The sequence below is a fragment of the Sphaeroforma arctica genome (assembly GCF_001186125.1).
Source record: "Sphaeroforma arctica JP610 unplaced genomic scaffold supercont1.5885, whole genome shotgun sequence".
Lineage (NCBI taxonomy): Eukaryota > Ichthyosporea > Ichthyophonida > Sphaeroforma > Sphaeroforma arctica.
This window is the reverse complement of record NW_014034673.1, coordinates 756-1818: the sequence shown is the minus strand read 5'-3', so window position 1 is coordinate 1818 and position 1063 is coordinate 756. Positions and strand designations below refer to the sequence as shown.

The following is a 1063-nucleotide window of genomic DNA, read 5'->3' as shown; positions in this document are numbered from 1 at the left end:
ATGTATGTATGTATACACACCTATACCAACATCAGAGTGCCAACGTACAAGAAAGATGTGGCCACTTCCCAAATACACTGACTATAATAGCATTCCGCTTGTATCAATCAATCCAAACCAATACATACAGAAATAACTTCTTAGAAATTAGAATACACATAAATATAATCTAAACACACCTGCTTAACAAAATTTCCGGTGACGGCATGTCCAACTGCCGTCGATTTTTGGGCAGTGGCAACATACTGATACGGCGAAGCAGCGCTAGGCTCCAACAATTCCTGGCTATTTCCCCCACTGGGATAGACATTGCTGCTTGTTTGTACCTCAAACCTGCTCGCTTGTGTGCCTGTTGTGTCAGTTGTACCTATCTGTGTATCCATTGTACTACTTATAGTACCAGCCGTTGTTGTAATCTGCTGTGTACCTATAGGCTCTGCGTCGGTGCTGATAAGCATCTCTGCCTCGTTGTCTGTGGTGGTAGCGGGTAACTCATTTACATGTGGAGATGCAGATGCATTCACACTGCTTACCTCATCGGCACCTGCCATCGCTCTGATCACGTGTTAAGCTACCTATTTACTGCGAGATATGCGGAGGATGATACGACACAACACGTTACGCCTGGGCTTATTGATTTGCGGTGGTTTATGATCACGATGCTTTGGCAGAATAACCACAGCATTTATTGTGTTACCAGGAGTGCATTTACCAACGTGTGAAGACACCTATTTTCACCTTTTTCACAGTAGGATCTTCACAATCAGTGATATTTGATATTTACAGCATTAGCTGCGAATGGACATATGTATACCAACTGCAAATGTTACAACAACACCAATATAAATATGTATATTTATATATATATATATATACATGAGCATATTATTTACATGTCCATAAACAACAATAGCAATATTGACGAAACCAGTGACTTTCGTGCGACAAGGTTAAAAAAAAATTGCTTTGTTGGAAAAAGGAAATAGTAATGATTAGGCGGGCGATCTATTAATAGATAGGGTTTCGGCTACATATCCATTTTTCTACTTCAAAATAGATTGGG

The 1063-nt window shown here is 40.2% G+C and overlaps 1 protein-coding gene across 1 annotated transcript; it reads right to left on the bottom strand.

Annotated features, from left to right (window-relative positions):
• Positions 1-179: 179 nt before the first annotated feature.
• SARC_15288 (hypothetical protein) lies at positions 180-830 on the bottom strand (the record flags this gene model as incomplete). Its single annotated transcript, XM_014290586.1, has 1 exon — positions 180-830. A coding segment is annotated over exon 1 (372 nt), but the record flags the coding sequence as incomplete, so codon positions are not given.
• Positions 831-1063: the final 233 nt, after the last annotated feature.